Raw genomic sequence first — 21,264 nt, forward strand, 5'->3', positions numbered from 1 at the left:
AATCCAGCCAGCAAGTCTGTTGTTTTTCACAGCACAAACTCTCCAGAAAAATATATCAGTTTACATGGATGAGACAGACCACTTAACACTGGCAGGGGTGTGTACAATGATCAGCTTTTATTTATGCAAAAACATTTTCCCAAAAGGCAAAAAAATGAATTGGAACATCATTACTTATGGGGGTCTAATAATTATGCTGAAGAAAAATACAGGAACAACCAGATTCAATTCTACGCCTATGCTAAAAAGTTGTGCCATGTTGCTAAAGTAGTAATGCTATCACAATTACAATGTTTCTAGGTGCCATACCCATATTTAATAATTACAAGTATTTATAAAGTGAGCATAATTTATGCAGTCCCTGCCCTCAAGGATTTATAATGTAAAGGTCTCCCATGCATACATACACATACTGGGGCCAATTTAGACATTAGTCCGTTAACTTACCAGCATGTTTTTGAGTGCAGGAGGAAACTGAAATTCCCTAACCTATACACACAGTAGATCCAAGTAGCACTTGCAAAAGTGCTGTAAGCAGTGTATTTTGTCTACTGATTGAACAATACGTCTTCTTCTGGGCACCAGACACTAGAAAATGTTTGGGTAGATTCTGTTTTGAAGCGCAAAAATACTCAGTTTTAAAAGTGTCAGTAGGCCTTATATTCTATAGTATTACCCATTGGTTAGGTATCACTTCTGATACCCTACCATTCTTATAAACCAGGACTGTCCAAGCAGCTATAGCAGATAGTATTTAACCACTTGCCGACCAGCTCATGCAGATATACCGCGGCAGTTAAGCTCTCCTGCGCGAACCAGGTACGTCGGTCCGCGCAAGGAGAATAGCGGGCACACGCACGCTAACCGTGCGCCATGGGAGGATTATCTGCGGGTCCCACAGACTCAATGTCTGCAGGCGACCTGTGATCGCAATGAGGAGAGGCAGAACGGGGAACTGGCTATGTAAACAAAGCGATTCCCCATTCTGCCAAATGACATGACAGAGATCTACTGTTCCCAGTGATTAGGAACAGTGATCTCTGTCATGTTCCAGTGAGCCCATCCCCCCTACAGTTAGAACACACTTAATCCCTTGATCGCCCCCTAGTGTTAACCCCTCCTCTGCCAGTGTCATTTTTACATTGATCACTTCAGTTGTATAGCACTGATCAATGTAAAAATGTCACTGGTCCCCAAAAATGGTCATTTGGGGTCAGATTTGTCCGCCACAATGTCACAGTCCCATTATCACAGATCACAGCCATTACCAGTAAAAGCAATAAAAAAAAGCAATAAAACAAAGTCCCTAAATCTATCCCATAGTTTGTAGACACGATTGCAAACCAATCAATATACGCCTATTGCAATTCTTTTTTTTTTTTTACCAAAAGTATGTAGACAAATAGATATCAGCCTAAACTGATGAATACATTTTTTTTTATATATATTTTTTTTTGGGGGGGATAAAGTAGCAGAAAGTATGTATGTGTGTGTGTGTGTATATATATATGTATGTGTGTGTGTGTGTGTGTGTGTGTGTGTATATATATAATTTTTTTTTCTGTTTATATCGCAAATGTTTGGGTACAGTGTCGCACGACCACACAATTGTCAGTTAAAGAGAAGCAAGGTGCCATATCACAAAAAATGGCCTGGTCTTTAAGGGGGGAAAACCTTCTGGGGCTGAACTAGTTAATGAAAGTCAATTATGGATTAAGATACCTGACAGGCAAACACTGGTTGTCAAGTTTGGTGGGGGTTTGATGGGAATGCAAACATACAAACACTAGTATTCAAAGATGGTGGGGAGTTTTGAAGAACAGATAACTCCCGTTAAAGTATTACTAAACCCACAACAGTAAAATCAGTCTGTATAGGCAGCAAAGCATGCTTGTTATACTCACTGTGAAACTTAAGGGGTTAATCTTCTGCATTGTGTAAAAAGGTTGTTTTATCCTGTATGCATAGATTCCCCCCCCCCCCCCCCCCCCCGCCCCCTGCACTGTATATCTGGGGAAGGCCAGCTAACACAGGCAGAGTAGCAGACCTGCACATGCTCAGTGTCTTTTATGCTGGAGAGAACATTAGCTTGTTCATCAGAGCTAGCCAGGTCACATGATATTGACATCACACATGTGGGCGTGTATACAGGCTGCAATGGAAATCTCCACCTTCCTGTATTCTCAGCACTGGAGAAACTGTGCAATTTATCATGTAACCATGGTATATAGATCATCCAAAAAGATATATAGTGGCAGTATTTTCTGTTTAAAATGTTTTTATTGACAGCAATCAACAAACAATGACATATAGTCAGTTGAGAGTAATAAAACTACAAATTACAACAGTATATTGATAATGAGCTACAGAGAAAAATGTAATGGTTTTGGAGATTAAGAATTACATAGGATTACGCAGACAACTATACATTGATTAGTTCCGGGTAGTGCTAGTCCCGAGATACGAGCGTCTACTGTAGTAGTGAATAAGAGACAAGAGTATTACTCCATGGGATGAGGGTGAGGCAGTATATAAAGGTGCTATACTAATTGACTGTTTCACCAACGGTATATATTAGGTAAGGGAATAAGTAAGAGAGGGGGGGAGAGACAGATGAGTTGAAGAAGTAAGAGAGGGAAGGCAAGAGCTGCCAGAAGAGGGGTCGGGAGTGTCGAATGGATCTCCATCATATTTAGTTATAAACCTTGGGGTCAGGGAGAGTTAAGGCTCAAGGAGGTGTTTGTCAAAATCCGGGGGCAGGAAATGGTCTATCCAGGGCCACCATATATTGAGGTGGCGGGGGATTCTGTCTAAGATTGTGGCTTCAATTTTGCTATGTATCATGGCTTGGGTGACTCTATTTTTGTCTTCAACTATATTCAATGTTGAGGTTTTCCAAGCCTTAACTATCATTTGTTTGGCCGCTGCAGTAAGGTGGAGGAGGAGGCGGAGCTGGGCTCTGGGCTCGTACAGTCGATTGTAACATGATTCAACAATGCAAGAGCTGGGTCATGGTGTAAAGGGAGCAACGTAAAGCCCATATGAAAGTTAGAAATCCAAAAATGCTGCAAGGCAGGGCACGTCCACCATATATGAATGTGTGTACCTCTTTCTCTGCAACCACGGAAGCATATCGGGGGGTAGCCCGGCAAGAATTTATTAATCCATGCAAGGACCATGAACCACCTCATGAGGACTTTATAATTTGCTTTGAGTGCAATAACATTTTGGGAGGAGGTCTTTGTGTTGGTACATATATCTGTCCAGTCCTCTGCGTCTAAGTCCTTGGACCACTGCATAGCATATGGTGGGAGGCTAGCTGGATGTGATGTGAGAAGACTATATAAGCGGGAAATGATGCCCAGGGCATATGGATCGGACTCACATATGCTTTCATATAAAGATAGGCTATCTAGTGATGAGTGTGCGCCTATGGTTGTCTGGGAAAAAGTGGGCAATCCAGCAGTACCAAAAGCATTCCTTGGATGGGAGTTGTGTTTGTGCTGGTAGGGCAGGGAAAGTTTTAAGGGAGTTGCTGGTAACAAGGTCACGTATGCGTTGCAGTCCAGATTGGGTCCAGGCTTGGAAGGAAGCTCAGATGAGTGAAGCCAGGGTAGAAATTTGGGAAAGTAATGGAGAGTGTGGGGACATTAGTTTACATGGGTCCCTCAGTTTATCCCAGAGTCTAAGAGATTGTTGTGTGATAGGATTGGTTATGAGGCCACATGTTGAATTGGACATCCATAGCAGGTTATTCACTGCCAGGGGGTGAAGGTCTACTGCTTCCAAACTGACCCACAGTGGGGGTCTTGGTTTTTGGTATAGCGCAATCTGAGCCAGTTGGGCTGCATGATAGTATTGTGCAACATTAGGAAGTCCTAGGCCCCCACTGAGCTTGTTGTGGAGCAATATGGTTCTTGAAACCCTAGGTTTTGTGGGGCCCCATATGTATTCAAATACTTGAGTTTGTATGACCCAGTGGAAGCAAGGGGGATTGCGATTGGGAGGACCCTATAGAGGTACAAGAGTTTAGATAATAGTAACATCTTGACAACCGCGACACGCCCAATCCAGGAAACACACAGCGGCTGCCAAGAGGCCAGTAGGGTGGAGAGATGGGACAGCATAGAAAGATAGTTCATTTGGAAGAGTTGCATTGGGTTACTAATTAGCTTTATATCTAAATATGGGATCGGAGATGTGGACGAGTTAAAGAGAAAGTTATCCCGTAGGTGTTTAAACTCCTCCTGTGGGAGGGGCACGTTGAGGGCCCTTGATTTGGACTGATTGACCTCTAAGCCTGTTACAATTGCAAATTTGTCTAATATCTGAATAAGATTTGGGAGGGTCTTATGGGAAGAGGTTATAAATAATAAAGTGCCGTCGGCGCAGAGACACAATTTGTGAGTAGTAGAGGCAACCTCCAGGCCTTTAATGTTGGGGTTCGTTCTTATCAAGGCCACTAGTGGTTCAATTATGAGGGCAAAGAGTAGGGGGGAAAGGGGGAATCCCTGCCTTGTCCCCTGTTAAATAGGAAAGCAATCTGAGCGAAACCCGAAATATTTAACATATGGTTGAGGTTGGTCATATAAAGAGGTTATCCATTGTAGAAAATTCAGACCAAAGCCCCAGCGTTGTAGTATAAAGTGTAGGTAGGACCAGGAGACCTTCCTAATATTGAGGGACAGAAGATGCATGGGAATTTAGTGAGGTGTTGTAGTAGAATTACTTGACGCATGTTGTTGCTAGCCTGATGTCGTGATATGAAACCAACTTGGTCTTTATGTATTAGCCCCCCAATGGTCGGGTTAAGTCTCAATGATAACATTTTGGCTAGAATCTTGATATCCAGATTAAGTAAGGCTATGGGCCTGTAATTGGACCAGAGGGTATAATCTGTGTTCGGTTTGGGAATCATGGAACTGATGGTTGTCAACGTGTCCCGGCCAAAGGAACAGTGCTTAAGCTGGGCATTAAAATAATTTTTCAGGAGTGGGGCTAGTGTGTCAGCTAATTTCTTATAATACATGCTTGAGAGGCTGTCTGGTCCTGGTCGTTTGTAAGGTTTAAGTCTTTTAATAGCTAAGAGGACTTCATCAGTCGTACCAGGGCATTCCATGGACACACAGTTGACCTTCCATAATTTGGGTATAGCTATATCTTGGCATATTGTCTCAGCTTAGTTCAGAGGAAAAGAGGCCTTTGCTTCATATAGCTCGGCCAGTCTCCTTCGGAATTCGGACTGCAACTTGACAGGGTTGCTTGAATGGACATCTTTAGCCAGCCTGAGTCGTATGGGGTTATGGACCTGTTCCGGTCGACAAAGTCGTAGGGCCAGGAAGGTGTCTGGTTTTGTTGGCTTTAGTGAATATGGCAAGGTTGGACCTGCGTATGGACTTGTCTGCTTAGTGGCAGTATTTTAATGTAAAAATAATATTTATAAGCTCTGGGGACTGTGGGGGGGGGGGGGGACTATTTTCATATTACTGGGTTTAGCAACACTTTATTTCATGATTTTACTGAAACCTTGTAACAGATAGATGGTTGTGGTGGAGAACTCTTGTTCAGCTTGCTGTTAATGTTAAGTATATGCATTGTTTTATTGATTTGGAAATTCACTTTTTTATAATGTCAGTTTTATGAAAGTAATTTGTATTGTCAGTCATGTGAAGCACTGTCCACTTAACCTGCTGTCTGAGCATAGCTCAAGGACGACTTAATTTTTGTTAGAAGTTTTGACCTTTCAGTAGATTATCTGCTCAATACATCGAAGGGGAGGGAGATATTGATTTCAGAAGGTCATGCTTTATAGACTTAAGTCACGTGCATTGAATTTGTTTCTGCACAGTACTTAATAATTAAATGGTTTGGTAGTGTAAAACTGCAAGGATAAAACAGTGGCTATATATGTAAGCCTTCTGCATGCAGGATTACAATACCGTACTGTAGTTTAAAAATTCAGTGCAGATCAGGTTTTTCGTACATTCTAGAGCGTTAACTTGTTGTTCCAGCCAAAACGTTTTTGTTTTGGATAAAAAGGTGGTTTCTATTGCTTTCTGTGGTACTCCATTTGGAAGATTGTCCCTCAATTCCTGTTTCGGTGACAATGTAATCATCAGATAGTAAGGTAAAACAGCAATAAGGAGACAGCCTAACATCCTGTAAGGGCTTTCACAGTCTTCTAGGGGTCCCTTAGGGCTCATGCACACAGGATATTTTTTACAGCTGCTGTTAGGGGCATCTGACATTTTTTTTTACTACCTCTAAACGCCCCTCCATATTGGCCTTTGTGTCCATGCACACATAAACTTTTGGAGGCATAAGTGTTTAGAGGCAGTAGAAATAACAACAGCCTATGTGTCCAGGAGCAGAGGCTATTGAGCTGTAAAAACGAAAAACGCCGCTAAACGCCACGTTTGGCATTTGTAGGCATTGTTACATTATAGGGAGTGTTTTTACTGAAAAAAAACTGCAAAAACCATTAACACCAAAAAATGCAAAAAAACACCCATATACGCTTATCAAAAACCCTGCTAACAGCACATTTTTAACACAGTTTTTTCCTGGTAGCAATGCTGGCATTTTTTATATGCCCTGTGTGCATGAGCCCTAAGGACTCATGCACACCGTATTAATGCTCATGTAGGGGATTAATGCTTAAAAATGTATTGTTTTCCCAGTTTTAGAACTTTCCTCACATACTGTTCTTGTGACAACGTGAGGAAGTCTGCTCGGCGGAGTCCCAGACAATGGTAAAAGCTTGACTGAGGTCCTTCCCTACTCTGTCAGAAACAATAAGTGGAGATGTACTTAAACCCCTTAAGCCCTTGTACACACGGTCGGACATTCCGACGGAAAATGTCCGATCGGACCTTGTCCGATCATGTGTAGAGAATTCCGATTGGACAAAGTGCCACGCATGCTCAGATCAAGTTCCTACACCAAAGCTATTGGCTACTAGCCTGAACGTAGTCCCGTCATAACGAAATAACGTCATCACGTTCTGAACGATCGGACATTCCGACAACTTCGTCCGACCGTGTGTATGCAACAGTTTCGGACAAAATCCGATGGATTTGGTTGTCGGAATGTCCGACTGTATGTACAAGGGCTTCGAGTTTGCTATTTATGTCACATTCTCGCACTTTTCACTGTAATGAATGGGACCATAGACCAAGAGTTATGCAGGGATAGCTCAATTCCCAGTGGGTGACTTATCCCACCAGATTCCACCTCATGTTAACTGGAATTTCACTTTGGAATGAATTTAAATGAGAAGTTCAGGATTAGAAAAAACAAAACAAAAACATTCATACTCACCTAGGTGGATGCAGCATCAGTCCTATGCTGCATCTGTCCCCTGCCACCTCTATACCGAGAACTGAGCTATTAAAAACCGCTGATCGCTCAGTTCTAGGACCTCAACGAGCAGAGAGCTGGTGACAGTCACCAGCTCTCTGCTCTGCCCCTCAGTGCTCATTGGGTGTCAGACTGTGGAGAGGGTGGGAGTGGCTGGCAAATGAATTATTTGAGAGAGTTAGAGGAATCGCTGCTCTTTTTGAGGCAATATTTCATAAAAAGTCCTAAACCTAAGCCCAGCAGACACCTACTTTTAAAGCTGAACTCCAGGTATGATCTTTATTGCAAATGCTTGGAAATGTAAGTATACATAATTCAAATCTGAGAGACTGATGGGGAAGCTGACAAACACTGTATTAGCCAGCGTGGCTAAAGCAACAGCCGCAGTCCAGGCTTGTTTGGCATTACTATCTTTCATACAGTGGTTAGCACTCTCGCCTAGCAGTAAGAAGGGTCGCTGGTTCAAATACCAACCACGACACTAGCTGCCTGGAGTTTGCATGTTCTCCCTCTGCCTGCGTGAGTTTCCTCTGGGTACTCCGGTTTCCCCCCACAATCTAAAGACATGCAGGTAGGTTAATTGGTTTCTGTCCAAAAATTGGCCCTAGTATATGAATGGGGACCTTGTATTGTGGGCTCGTTGAGGGTAGGGAAGTGTGATGTGAGTGTGCAATGTACAGGGATAGGGACAATTGTAGACATTCACTCAGGTTGAACTGGATGGACTGGTATCTTTATTCAACCTTACTAACTATGAATGTATACAGTCCCTTGTTTTATACAATACATTCATAAATTGGACGAGGTGGAGATCATGATGTCAGCAGCTTCCTCTCCAATCAGAGTACACCTTGTATACCCTTGTGTGTGTGTATATATGTATATATATATATATATATGTATATATATATATATATATATATATATATATATATATATATATATATATATATATATATATATTATAAAATACAAGTCTTTCTGTGGTAGTAGTGCCTAGTGAGCTACCCACAACTTTCAGTGTTCAGTGCTGCTCACAAAGGACCCAGCAGATTGTGGATATCACTGTAGTGGCACCAACTACTGTGGTGATTGCCAGCTTCCACAATGGTCCCTCTGGTATGAGAGCTATGTATTGGTCCAAGAAGGACTGATAGATGTGCGCAACAAAGATAATCCCTGGAGTTCAGCTTTAAGCTTTGGCTACCATTTACATAATATTTTGTATTCAGTGCAAAATTCTGCGCCACCACAATATTCATACAGGGTATAGGCCCTGGCAATCCAACTTATTTTCATTATGAATGCCAATTCCTACATCTGCCCCTCTGTGCATAATTTATAAAACAGTAAAGAGAAAAACTGCCAATTTTGGCAGTAGCGACTAGTGAGGTTGCGGATCTAATTTTGCATTGCAGTTTAGAAAACTAGATTGCTGTTCTGAATAGATTCTCTTTATTTTTCCATCTGCTTTTTATACATGATAAAAACAAAGGCAGGTTAGAGAGGTTTTAGCTGTTTTCTTTTCATATGTAAGCTGTAGATTTTAGGATAGCTGTTAAGATGAACGTCTATCAGCCACCTGTGTGTGTTTTAAAATCAGCTATCTTTAAGTATTTGTTCATGTGATGGAAGGACACAATACATGAAAGATGCATTGCATATTCATTATGAACAACTGTGCTGCAGTGTTGTCTTGCCACTTTTAGTTGTGTTCCAAAATGGCATGAATAAAGTATGCCACAGGCATATTGGGATTCTCCCAAATCCTGCTGGACCCACAGAGGTACGCTGTTCTGTACTTTCAATAAAACCATCAAATCTACCTCAACTGGCTGAATATTTTAACAATTGCTGCACATGGATACAGGGTTATAAAACATTTCTCAGGAGACTTTTTAAATATTTAGTAATATTTACTCAGATGCCAAAGCCTTGAATATTGCATGATATTTCCTGCTTACCTGATCTTGCAGCAATAAACATTCAGATGAAATTGTAAAAAACAATTTTTATAACTTTTATACTTGTTTTATTACGCATAGGGCAGCTTTTCACTGTATATTGGTCGCAGTCTTAAACTTCCAGATTTGCCCATAGATTGTGAATATAAACCAATTAGTTCATTACATTATTGTGCTTTTAGTTTTCATGTTGCTTGGCAGTGACAATTGTACTATAACCCAGGGGTCATTTAGGGCCCATTAATGGCCTGTCAAAGCAGTATTAAAGTGGTTATAAAGTCTAAACTTTTTTTTTTCCTTAACCGCTTCAGGTCCGCCCTGTTGCAGTTTTACTGCTACAAAACGGCACCTGTGCGCCATATCGCATATATATACGTGATCTAACGCGTCCGGGTAGGTGGTCCACATGTGTGCCGGCGGCGGCTCGCTTCTGCTGTGATCACACACAGCAGAAGCTGATCGGCGGGTGCACAGTACCTGATGTCCTCCGACACCCTCTGATCATTCAGCAGAGAGGAAAAACAGCAAGCTGCCTTGTAAACAAGGCAGCTCGTCGTTGTGACACAAGGGCAGGAATGGAATTTCTGTCTCTACAATGCAGAGAATAAATTCCATCTCTTCCCTTAGTAAAAGCACCACACAAAGTACACAAAAACACTGGCAAGGCACACAGTTAATTTTTTGATCGCCCCTCATGTTAACCCCCTTCCCAACCAGTTTCATTAGTACAGTGAGAGTTCATATTCTAACACTAATCACTGTATTAGTGTTACTGGTGTCCGAATGTCTGCCGTAATATCGCATTTCCCTAGAAGCTGAACGCCGCCATTACTAGTAAAACATAAATACGTTTATCAACATATCTGATTGTTTGTAGACGGTATAATTTTGGGGGGCAAATTTTCCATTGGTCAAGTGGTTAATGCATTAAGGGGAAAAAAAATATTTAGATAAGAATATTGCCCTCCTCGCTCCCCCCAATACATATTTGAGTACTCATTTGATTCAGGGCAGTGCCCATTGTCAAAAGTGTCTAGAGCTCCCGCTCCTTATTCCAGCAGGTTCAGGCTATGGCATTCTCCGTCTTTGTCCACCTGCAAGGGGATTGATGTGGTCAGTCTCTGGGTGGAAACCAAACCTGTTATAAGAAAGACAAACCTTCAGTCTCATGCTTGTGATATAAAATGATACGTGTGTAATTACTGGTCAAGCTCCCAGTCTGTTTGCCCTGCTACATTGGATTTCCCTGTGTATGACCTTGGATCAGATTTTAGACTATTCCCTGAACTCTGACTGCCTTTTACCTGGACTGTAAAAGAACCGGACTGCCTGTCTGCCAACTGCAAGTACCTGTTTCCTTCTCTCAGTTAATGCCTGCCCTGGTATGGTAACCAGGCACTATAGCATTGTGTAATTGTGTATAAGTCCTTGGGGAAACTGAGTCCTGGTAGACCTGCTTGCATTATGGAAAATAGGACTGCTATAGGTGAAGAACACAGTAGCCAACTATAGTTTCTGACCACCTGCGTTGTGGTAGACATTACACCCATCTGCAGCAGCTCTCTCCCCTCACTTCCCATCCTCACAGGCTTTGCTCCCACGGCTGTCAGTCAAATCCTCTGATGAGAAAGGGAGCAGGGGGCGGGGCTGAGCTGCACTGTTTGTGTCTATGGACAGCACACAGGTGTTCCACTATAGGAAGTGAATTCCTATGGTGGTACACTGAGAAGGGGTGAAGCCAGGAGCGCTTGCAGGACACCCAAGAAGAAGGGAATCAGGGTTGTTCTGTGCAATTAGACAGAGCAGGTTTTTTTTTTTGAGTTTACAATCACTTTAAACACAAACATGTTATATATTGCAGTATACCAGGCCTTAGATGTGGTGGCTGCATTCGTTTTCTTTAGGCTTTTTTCCCTTGATTTTCACCTGATGACCTGGCTAGTAGCACTGTCTCTATCTTGGGGTGGCTCCTCATCTGCGTAGGAGCAAAGGAGTCCACTCATGGACAGCATCGGCATCTGGAAAAGTTTGTATTAGATGGACTAGTGGTAGACTTAGATGGACTGTACTTTAATTCTGGGATAAAGGTTTTAAATAATGAATGAAAGCCGACCACTGTATAAACCCCTGTAAGTGTTAAATGGACCTGTTTTAACTCTCTGACACTTTTGCTGCATGTCTTCATCTGTTAAAGTGGAACTCTCTCCTTTGCATTAATGTTTCTTACCCGCCTTACTGTACTGTACAGTGAGCTGCTCAGTGTACAATTTTAGCATCTGCCATCATGAATATTCCCCCACGCATGTGCAGGAGTAACTTTATCTCTGATCAGCCAATCAAAGGGATTGTTCAGTGAGGGAGCTCTGGGACATTGGTCAAAAAAATTAAAATTTGCAGAGCTATTCCTCCTGTAAACATTATGTGGATAATGACAGAACTCTGGACGGCCGCACTCCAATGCTAAAATTATGCTTTATTCAAATAATATTTAGGACGCAGCAAATGACATCACAGTGAAAGATGCTAACAGCTGACACATTTCACACCAAGGCTAGTGCTTACTCATATGAGTAAGCACTAGCCTTGGTGCGAAATGCATCAGGTGTTAGCATCTTTCACTGTGATGACGTTTGCTGTGTCCTAAATATTATTAGAATAATGCATCATTTTAGCATTGGAGTGCGGCCGTCCAGAGTTTTGTCATTATCCACATTATCTGCATGCTGTGGCTCGCACCTGGAGCAATTATCTCTGAGTTCCCAGGACCTGCCTCTGAGCGGTGGTGTATATCTCTCCTGCATAAACATTAGTTCTGGTTGAAAGGGGACAACAATATATGTTACAAAGCTATTTTATCTCCAGGTTGTTTTTCATTTAAAATAATACATTCAATCAGGAAAATGCAATATTATGGCCACTAGCTAGAGCTAGTGATTATTTAATAACACTTTTATACTATGGTCAACAACTCAACAGTTCCATCTAGTGGCCATAATGCAGTATTTTTGTATATTGCACAACAAAATAAATAATAAAAAAAACAAAAAAACGCAGAGGTGATCAAATACCACCAAAATAAAGCTCTATTTGTGGGAAAAAGAGGACATCAATCTTGTTTGGGTCACACGCCCGCACAATTTTCAGTTAAAGCAACACAGTGCCGTATCACTGGTCTTTAAAGGGGTAAATCCTTCTGGGGCTGAAATAGTTAAAGAAATTGAAAACTACCAGCTGGATCAACAGGTAAAATACTAAGTTATTGGAGGACTCAGAGAAACAAAGACTGCTCTGTTAATTCTAGTGACAGATTGCATCTTATATGTCGTTTTAGATTTTTCTAGTAGTACAGCTTTTATATATTAATCTTAATTATTACTGAATCCATATACCGTTATGATGCATCTTGGATTATCCACATGCACTTCTATTTGAGCATCAGGCTGATATGTTAAGACTTTTTAGGTAACCTAAATTTGGTGCTTGTTGTTTATGTATACCATTTTTTTTTTTCCCATACATTTTAACTTTCTTTGGTTGTATTTGGACAAAGTTCAAGCTTGTTTTCTCTTCTAGGAGAAATCTGAACATATAGTATTTAAACTTCCAGTTTGCTTGTTGTGTTGTTGCAGAAATTAAAGTGTAATGCTTTGCTGTGATTAATATGAGGGGGACGTTTTCGGTAATAAGGGATTAGCTGTGATCTCACGTTGGGAGGTAAATGCAGCAGCTGCTGTTCACAACACAAGAGAGTTGGCAGCACCATCCAAATCAATGATTTGTATTCATTACATTTAGAAAAAAATTCTACTTGTTGTTGAGCCCACAGTGTGTATTCGATAATACTGGCAAACAAATACAAATGTCAGGGGCTAGCTTTCTCATCATCTGGCTTGCCAGAATTGATCTGGTCCTTGGATAAATTAAATGCTTGGTAGAAACACGTGTATATGCACACAAAATAGATACATATGCAAACCCCAAAGAATCAGTGTAGAAATGGATGACACGGTCAATACACTAAAGGGTTTATTTATTTAAAAATATATATATATATATATATATATATTTCAGAGTTATTCATCCTAATAAAATGCACATAAGGTTGTTCTGTATGAATTGGACTAAAAGGAATGCTACTAGGCTATTTTTTTCTCCAGCTCAAATATTTTTCTTTAAAAAAATTTAAATGAGTGTATCAGGAAAATTACATGTTATGGCCACTAGATGGAAAAGGAGATCATAGGATATGGATACTTATTTGCAGTACTATAATCTGTATGTTTAATATATGGAATACATATCTGCTATATTCCATCTAGTGGCCATAATGCAGTTGAAAACATTTGACCTGGAGAGAAAATTGCAAAGTAATGCCGCGTACACACGGGCGGACTGTATGGCGTACTTAGTCCGTCGAAACACATTTCAGCGGACAGTCCGCTCGTGTGTGGGCTTCAGCGGACTTTTTCAGCGTGCAGTCTGGCGTACTAAGTATTTCGGATTTTTCGAAATTCTGTCCGTCGTACTTTGGTTTCAGCGGACAATCCGCTCGTCAGTAGGCTAGTTCGACGGACTAAGAATGGCGCATGCCCAGAAAGGATTTACACGGCGGAAGGGTGCTTTGCTGTGTATTGGACTTCCTATTTCTAGTCCCGTCGTACGTGCTGTACACGTCATCGCGCAAGCTTTCGACGGACTGTTTGTGCATCCGTGTGTGGTCAAGTCCGTTCAGTCGAAAGTACGACGGACTGTCCGTCGGATTGTATGACGAACTAAGTACGCCATACAGTCCGCCCGTGTGTACGCGGCATCACATTTGTTTTTGCTATCAAATGCACAGTAATTGGAATTGCTCAGAGATCTCGCAATTCTTATTGCCTGTGGCCAATACAATAAAAAGTGTACACATCCATGATCTATTGCCACTGAAAACATGCTCTTACTAGATGTGTTGTGCTGTGTAATGCATTAAAATGAAATAAAAATGTTTTCTGTAGAATTTGCCTGTCTCTACCAATGCACTGCACTGGTAAAGGTCCTACTAGATGTGCTGAAAACCCATTTTAATGCACACTATGTTTTAAAGCAGGAACGAGCCCTTAAAAACTAGATTGCACAATACAGCTTCTTGACATGTACGTTGAATTACTCACACTTGTATTAATTCAGATATAGGTTCCATGCACACCAGCTTATTTTTAAGCTCCTAGCAGCTACTTTAGGGCACCATGCAGACTAGCAAACCGCTGGATGACAACGCTGATAATAGCATTTTTGTGCCGGCTTCTAGTAGCATTTTAGTAGCTTTTAAAAGCTTTTAATACCATTAGCTTTTTCATAGTACATGAAGAAAAAAAAAACTGCTTGAAAAAAAAAGCTCTTAGTATTTTCGGAGCGTTTTCAGCCCCCCAACCACACCAAAGCACCTTGTCCCTATGTTGATGACCAGGGCCTCTCCCCCACAGTGGTTGTAGAGGTTCGGGGGTTGGGTGACTTACGAAAATCTGAAAGCCCCCCCCCATGTAAATGAGTATGGGGTATGGAGTACCCCTACTTATTCACCAAAAAGCACACACACAGTTTTTAAGTGCTTTCATTGAAAAAAAAAAAGTCCACTGGTGTAGATTCATTGTCAATCATGATAAATGCTGACCCAAAAAAAAAAAAAAAAAAAAGGTCCTCACCCAACGAAGGCTCCTGCCAGATAACCGCTCCACCTCCTCCCGAAGCTAAATAAACTAAGGGTAGTTTATTTAGTGGGGAAGGGGGGTAGTGGAGCTGTTAGACGACAGGAGCCTTCATCGAGTGCAGACCTTGTTTTGGGTTAGCAGCCGGCTTTTATCGCTAATGTGTCATCTGTAAGGATGTGGCGGCCAGCTTGCCGGCCCGCTCCTTAAAAAAAAATGCTTTACACTGGTTAAAGAGATTTTCAGCCACCTGTTCCTTAACAAAAATGCTCCCTCTCCTAAAGACTTTTGAAAACGCTGCTAAACACTGGAAAAAAATTGCGTGTTTTTGTTTTTTTAGCATCTAATGTACATGATGGAACCTTACTGCCAAAAAAAAAAGTTTGTTTACACTTGTGACTGTAGTTTGGTAAAAATATGAAGTTGATATGTGTTTTTACTGTTCCCCTTTAAGCTACAAAGTCTATGGACAGGGGTCTACACATGAAGCAGCCACTATGCTTTGCACCGCAATGCAGCAAAAATGACCCCCGCATTGTTAAATGTTTCTTGTCTGGCATTAATTCTTACTGATCTTGAACAAGTATGCAGGTCAGATGTTATGACTTCACTGGCTGGATGCTTGTTCCAGGTCAGTGACTCAGAAAACATTCGCTGGGGGGAGAAAATAATCCAGGCTTAGACTAAAAACCATCAAAAGATCTAGGCTGCCTGCATGCACAAGGCACCAAGGCTCAAAAATGGCCTTGCGTATAGTGGAAAGCAAATAAGACACAGCAAAAGGTTGTTTTGTATTCTGACAGTTGGCAGAACAAAAAAAAAAAAAACGAACAAAAAAAAGATTCTTCCATTCACACACGTAATTTCTATGAGACAAGCACGGCCACACATGGATTGAATTCTGCTGCTCCCTGTTGAACCAGGCATTTTTTGATCCATCTATGGCCAACTTAAAGTGATACTAAACACACACTGTTTAATTTACATTGCCCCTTCTCTTTCTATACATAGATGATGGCACTGTAACTATTTTATAAAAAATAAAATTGAACTACATTTTTTCCTAATCAATATACAGTATGGCTGTCAGATGTCCCAACTCTTTCCCAGCCTGTCTCTAGGGAATCAGTGGCAGAAGGAACTTCTAGCCACCCGCAGCTGGTTAAAAAAAATAAAATAAATTGGGATACAGAATATAAATAATTAATATTAACAAACTCTTTGAATGTGTCATACAAATGCACTTTATATTTGAAATTAAACCTTTTATTATTTTTTGGCAATAACATGGTGTGGGCAGATTTCTGACAGTCACAGGCTGTGTTGCCCCAGTCTGTGTCTTAGAATAACAAGGAGGTGAAGCCTCCATCAATCAAGATGTAATATCTCCCCACTGGTTAGTGGGCATGAAGGAGGAGGGTGGGAGGGAGGGTGGGAGGGAGTGGGCTGTCATTTACCACTGTATATGCCCACATGTAAGGCTCTATAGTGACATGGGCTGTTCAGATGTAATAGGGAGAAAATGCTCAGGGTAAATAAACTGAAAACTCAGCATGTGCAGAAAGCTGCCAACACTGCTCTGCAAAATACCCAACTGCAATGGGAACATGGACTATTGAACTATTGAAACTATTGATAGTTTCTAATTAGTTGACGTTTAATGACACTTTAACCGCTTGCCGACCGGCTCACGCCGATATACGTCGGCAGAAGGGCACATACAGGCATATTAACGTACCTGTATGTTGCTCTTTAAGAAGCAGTTTGCGGGCACGCGCGCACCTGCCACAAGCTCTGTGAGTGTGTTTGCGAGTCCCGCGGACTCGATGTCCACAGGAACACCCGCGATTGTCTCACGGAGAGGAAGAATGGGGAAATGCTGATGCAAACAAGCATTTCCCCGTTCTGCCCACTGACACTGATCACAGCTCCCTATTTTGTATAACTTTTGTGCAAACCAATCAATAAACACTTATTGCAATTTTTTTACCAAAAAAAGAAAAAAAATTATATAATTTTGAGGATATTTTTTATAGCAAAAAGTAAAAAATAATGCGTTTTTTTCCAAAACTGTCGCTTTTTTTTGTTTATAGTGCAAAAAGGTGGTGATCAAATACCACCAAAAGAAATCTCTATTTGTGGGGGAAAAAGGACATCAATTTTGTTTGGGAGCCACTTCACACGACCGTGCAATTGTCAGTTAAAAATGACACAGTGCCGAATCGCAAAAAAACCCTCTGGTCCTTTGCCAGCCAAATGGTCAGGGACTTAAGTGGTTAATAATTCACCTTGTAATTTAAAGCCATGATGAAGGGGATATGCTAAAACCTCAACAAGTATTGGCTAAGCATACAACACTTCTTTTAAATAGTACCGTTTGGCCATCTTTCCCTATATGAGATTTTGCACCTTTGGACGGAAGTAGACAACTGACTGTTTGCTGTATCATTTGTGTTTCAGAAGATTTTGAGGCAACTAATGATTTTGGAGAAAGCCCACAATGACATACTATATATTACTTCCAGAACATACTTTATTTAAAAGGAGAAGTACAGGCAAAGATCGTTTGGCTATACTTCTCCTGTGGATCACAGAAGTGCAGTTTGTTCTACACTCCTGTGACCCATTTTCCGCAAACAGCGGGCTGAAGCCCTCTGTCGGCTGACGTCACGGATGTGGTCCAGGCTTGGGCAAGATCGCAACAATGAAGTCGGGAACCAGCCAAGCCACGGCCACCTAGGTAAGTATAAATCTGATAAAAAAAAAAAAAAACATACTTCTCGTTTATCATTCTTTTTTCATCAGTGTTTGGATCCATATGAGTTTTTAAAATATTTCCAATAAAGAGGGCTAAAAAATGTAAGCAGCTCTTTGACTTTTTTTGGAACCTTATTTACAATGTTCTATTGAGATCCTTCTCTCATGTTTTCTTATACCACAAACTACAGTATCACAAATCAAGTTAGCTATCTTCAATTAATTGCTGTACAACTGTGACAATCCGACATCCTTTTTTTTTTTTTTTTTTTTTATAAAATTTTGTACAAGATTTACTTTGACCGCCTCTAATTACCTGTGTTTTATATGTTTTTTAATGTCATTTGTAAACATTCCAGTTATAATGTTTTATTCTTGACTTTATGAACAGTGTAATGTTGTTTTTCATGCAGATTAGTTTAATGATGCTATTTTCTGTTAATTTCTGCAAACATTTAATATCTCTGCAGGCAATCACCTTACTGACTGAGCTGATTAGAGATAATTTCAGGAACAGCAAGTTAAAACAATGCCTTTTGCCTTCTCTTGGAGAGCTTCTGTATACCATTGCCGTTCAAGTGAGTTAAATCTTTTATTTGTGGTTATCATTATCACTTAGTATTTTTACATGAGGAAGTAGGATAATATGCTACTTTATATGTGTATGTGTATGTGTGTGTATATATATATATATATATATATATATATATATATAGAGCATTATTAACACTGACTGGTTAAGTGAATAACATTGTTTATCTTGTTACAATGGCATCTGAAAGTCAGTGGGATTTTTTATTAGGCAGCAGATAAACATGTTGTCCCTGAAGCTGATGAGTTGAAAGCACAGAAGAATGGGCGTAACAGTTTGTTGCAAATTGGGCTACATAGCCACAGACTGTTCAGCGTGCCAATGCAGATCCCTGTCCACAGCCAGGAGTGTCTATAGTGGGGAAACATGAACATCAGAATTGGACCACTGAGCAATGGAAGGTGGCCTGGTCTGATGAATCCTGTTTTATTTTACATCATGTGGATGGCCAAGTGCATGTGCTCGTGATTGGAAGAAGGTAAGCCAGCGGAGGCAGTGTGATGCTTTGGACAATGTTCTGCTGGGAAACCTTGGGTCCTGCCATTCATGTGGATGTTATTTGACACATACTACCTACCTAAATATTGTTGGTGACCAAGTATTCCCCTTCATGGAAATGGTATTCCCTAATGGCAGTGGTCCTATTCAGAATGATAATGCCCTGCCACACTGCAAAAATGGTTCCAAAACAGTTTGAAGGACACAACAATGAATTCAAGGTGTTGGCTTGGCCTGCAGATCTTAATCCAATCAAACATCTGTGGGAATGCACTGGAAAACATTCAATCCATGGAGGCCCAACCTTGCAACTTACACGTCTTAAAAGGATCTGCTACTGACAGCTTTCTGACAGATACTACAGCATACCTTCAGAGGTCCAGTGGCATCCATGTCTTGATGGGTCGGAGCTGTTTAGGCAGCAAAAAGGGACCTACTCAATATTAGGTGTGTGGTATAAAGTTTTGGCTGATTGGTTTGTAAAAATGTAAAGAATTGTTTCTCTACATAAAAATGGCCTAGGCTAATAGAAGATTGCCAAGAACCTGAAACTGAGCTGCAGCGTGGTGGCCAAGACCATACAGTGGTTTAACAGGACAAGTTCCACTCAGAACAGGCCTCACCATGGTCGACCAAAGAAGTTGAGTGCAAGTGCACAGTGTCATATCCAGGTGTTGTCTTTGGGAAATAGACATGAGAGCTGCCAGCATTGCTGCAGCGGTAAGAGGGGTGGGGGTCAGCCTGTCAGTGCTCAGACCATACGCTGCACATTGCATCAACTTGGTCTACATGGCTGTCATCCCAGAAGGAAGTCTGAATTGCCGGCAAGTACTGCTCTACCACCCTCTAAAAAGTGATTCACTGCTACCCTTGCAAAAGAGCCCTTAAACTATAACTGCAGAGCGTACACTCAAATTTTAATTCAAGTGTCGCTAAACCCACATCATAAAAACTCAATCAATACTGTAAATGGTGTATTATAAGCTGTTCATACTCACTCAGTCACTATGAGATTTGTTGTCTTAATTCTGCAAAAAAAATAAAAATAAATGGTTGATCTTGCTTTTCTCTATCTCCACCTTTTGTCCATGTCCCAAATTCAGCTAGGGATTTTGCAGAGCAGTGTTGGCAGCTTGTGCAGCACATGCTCAGTTTTCAGTGAGTTTTTATGCTGAGCATTTCTTCCTTATCACACCTGAGCAGCCCATGTGACTATAGAGTCACACATATGGGTATATACTTATTGGTATATGACAGCCCACTAGACAGCTGAACAAAATGGGGGCAGGATAATACTTGTAGATTGATGGAAGCATCACCTCCCTCTTATTTTAAGACATAGGCTGGAGGGGCATGATACAGATTGTGACTGGCAGAAATCCACCCACATCATGTTATTGCCAACAAATAATAAAGATTTGAAAATATTATTTGTTTGACAATCTTTAAAACCATTTTTTGATATTATTTATTTATTTTTACTCTGTATTCCAGGGGTTGTTTTTTATTTTTTTTGAGCATGTGGCCAGCAGCAGAGGACTAGGAGCTCGTTCTGCTTAAGTTTCCCTACAGACAGGCCGGAAAAGAACTGGGTCATGTGACAGCTGTATATCGATTGGGAAAAAAAAATGTTTTTTTTTTTGTAAAAGTTTTTTTAATTAAAATAATTATAGTGCCATCACTAGGGAGGAGCTGGGTGTTCGAGTCAAACTCATGTTCGACTCGAACACCGGCTGTTCATCCGTTCGGCGAATTCCGAACGTTATGGGCCAATCGTGCCTTATTCAAGTGGCGCTCACGGCCCATAATGCACTGCGGGATTGCAGTGCATTGCTGGCTTATGATTGGCCAAGCATGCACTATGACCCGCATGCTTGGCCAATCACAGCGCCGGCAGCGAGGAGAGCCATAATTGGCCACAGGCAGAATTGTGGCTCAGAGGGTTTAGTACACGCCCCACACTATATAAGGCCGCCTGCACGGTGGCCTTGCGTAATGTGTTGCGGACAGCTCAGAGACAGATAGGCAGAGACAGTGTCTAAATTTCTTTTGAACCTAGGGCAATTACAGTCGGTGTATTGTGCCCCCTGCACAGTGTACACCTGAAGCTACCCCAATTGCTGTTGTTGTTCTAGTCCTATACCACAGGCAGCTGCAGCAGTTACAGTCGGTGTATTGTGCCCCCTGCACAGTGTACACCTGAAGCTACCCCAATTGCTGGTGGTGTTCTGGTCCTATACCACAGGCAGCTGCAGAAGTTACAGTCAGTGTATTGTGCCACCTGCACAGTGTACACCTGAAGCTACCCCAATTGCTGGTGTTGTTCTAGTCCTAGACCACAGGCAGCAATTTTTGGTGCAATACTTTGCAGCAGGGCTCATTCCTGCTCTCCAGCTAGAGTTTCTGT

At 41.3% G+C, this 21,264-nt stretch overlaps 1 protein-coding gene across 2 annotated transcripts in view; it reads left to right on the forward strand.

The window, feature by feature from the left end:
• ULK4 (unc-51 like kinase 4) overlaps nucleotides 1–21,264 on the forward strand; it is a 951,013-nt gene that overhangs the window by 234,196 nt on the left and 695,553 nt on the right. For both annotated transcript variants that reach the window (XM_077491567.1, XM_077491568.1), the window contains exon 18: nucleotides 18,238–18,345. In XM_077491567.1, coding sequence (XP_077347693.1) covers nucleotides 18,238–18,345 — 108 coding nt within the window. The remainder of the gene's footprint in view (nucleotides 1–18,237; nucleotides 18,346–21,264) is intronic.

This window comes from Lithobates pipiens, unplaced genomic scaffold, assembly GCF_037356315.1.
Source record: "Lithobates pipiens isolate NorthernLeopardFrog02 unplaced genomic scaffold, aLitPip1_a1.2 Scaffold_19, whole genome shotgun sequence".
NCBI classification, from domain to species: Eukaryota; Metazoa; Chordata; class Amphibia; order Anura; family Ranidae; genus Lithobates; species Lithobates pipiens.